Source organism: Lipotes vexillifer, unplaced genomic scaffold (genome assembly GCF_000442215.2).
Source record: "Lipotes vexillifer unplaced genomic scaffold, Lipotes_vexillifer_v1.1 scaffold977, whole genome shotgun sequence".
Lineage (NCBI taxonomy): Eukaryota > Metazoa > Chordata > Mammalia > Artiodactyla > Lipotidae > Lipotes > Lipotes vexillifer.
Window position 1 is genome coordinate 4,674,409 of NW_006783088.1, and position 1,898 is coordinate 4,676,306.

The 1,898-nt window shown below is 56.1% G+C and overlaps 1 protein-coding gene across 1 annotated transcript in view; it reads right to left on the reverse strand.

Moving 5' to 3' along the window:
- Window positions 1-325: 325 nt before the first annotated feature.
- Window positions 326-1,898, reverse strand: part of TSPAN18 (tetraspanin 18) — a 23,837-nt gene continuing 22,264 nt past the window's right edge. Inside the window, exon 7 of the mRNA XM_007455802.1 lies at window positions 326-373. Coding sequence (XP_007455864.1) covers window positions 326-373 — 48 coding nt within the window. The remainder of the gene's footprint in view (window positions 374-1,898) is intronic.

The following is a 1,898-nucleotide window of genomic DNA, read 5'->3' on the forward strand; positions in this document are numbered from 1 at the left end:
ATCTGGCTGCACCAAGGAGGGGGCCTGGCCCTGGTGTTGCTTTGCTCTCTAGTGCAGGCTGCATCCTGGGTTCAGGTGCCCGGGCCCCCGCGGAGAACCCCACGGCGCCCATTCCGGAGTCCAGATGGGCCACATCAGTCCGTATTTTTGCCTTCAATTTTTTTGTTAAAAAAATAGCTATTTTCCTCTGCCCCATTTCCTGGCCACTCATCATGGCCTCACCTCCTCCCCCGGGGCCAAGAGGGCAGGGGCGAGGGGGAGGGGAGGGCATTGGGTGCTGGGCAGTGGCGGGTGGGGTGAGTCTTCAATCTTCAGGCCACACCCTCTACTGGATGCCCCGGAAGAGGCACATCGCAAAGACCATGGCAAAAAGCTGCAAAGAAAGTAGGAGTTTGCTTGTCAGGCTGGGCTCACAGCCCTCCAGGGGGCTGTCCCTCCCCAACGAGAAGGGGCTGTCTGCTCTGGGACAGGAAGGGGGCTCACCCATCACTCTTAGAACACTCCTGCTGCTGGCACTCCTGACACTGCCCTGGGGGCAAGCCCCTCTTGCCAGTCACTGGTCCCCTTCATGCCGTGTAGTCATGAGAAGAAGGGGGCTTTGGACATGGGTTCAAATCCAGCTCCCTTATTTGCCAGCAGCAAACTTGGGCCAATACTCAGTTCCCTTTTCTGGGCCTGAGTATGTATCTATCAAGAGCCTGCCATGTGCCATGCATGGTTCTAAGCGCTGTCTCAGAAACATTTTCACAGACCAGGAGACGAGACACAGGGAGGTCAGGTAACCCACCTAAGGTCACACAGCTACAAATGGAGGATCCAGGATCGGAGTCTAGGTATTCTGACTCCACAGACCATGCTCCTAGCCCCTGCGCTCGCCTCCTCCCAACTCACAGGAAGGAGGTGAGATTGAAGTCTAAGGCAATTAACGATGTAACGAGGCCTGTTACATAGTAGATGCTTAATCAGAAGTTACCAGGATTGTTACTAATAGACAAGGAAGATGCAGCCCTTCTCCAAGCTAGGAGCACAATCACTGAACACCTGTCTAAGGGCCCTGGGGTAGTGGGGTGTGTAGAGACCCTGACTCAGAGATGCCCATTTCTTCAGACTGGCTGACGCCCCTGTGCCAGAGCTCTTGCAAGTAGCGCAAGGCGCAGTCCCCAGACCACAGGCTCATGGCCGAACCTCCAGGAGGGACAGTGGGGTGGAGGCAAAGCATACGGTAAAGACCCCCGAATCAGAGCAGGGTTCTGCCTGGCACAGAGGCCAGAGCTGGGCTTGTGGGCTGGGTGTGAGGGCAGTAGGTCAGGAACACAGGTATTGCTTAGCTAGCCCCTATTACACGCCAGGCATGTAGTCCCCAGCACCTGTAAGCCCCACCGTGCCCTAGGAGCAGGCTTTCAGCACCATGTTGCAGATAAGGAAACTGTGGCTCGGGCATCCTGTGCGTGGGGAGAGGCAGAGCTGGAAGGTGAACTCTAGAAGCCCATGTTCTTCCTGCAGGGGACCCACACCTGCGTTTTCCCAGGGGGTCTGGTACTGATTTGTGTTTCTTGTTCATTGTTTCCTCCTAGGAGAGGACTTGTTCACCTAGAACCGCGTTGGCATACAGTAGGGGCTCAATCTTTGCTTGATGAATGAATGAATGAATGACCCCTACCTCTCCCCATCCTCAATAGTCTCCACAAAACTGCTCTAAGCAGGGCTGTAGGACACAGTGAGAAGCTAAGCAAGGCCGGCCTGTTTACGGTGCCAGGTGGGAGGGGGAAGGCTGAGGATAGAGTGGCCTGATTTCATTTCCTGGCTGGCCGAAGACTGGCAGCCCCTTTCTTGAGATGGGCGGGCCTGGGCAAAGCCCTCTGTCCAACCTCCCAGGGCAGCGGGTTTGAGATCCGGGG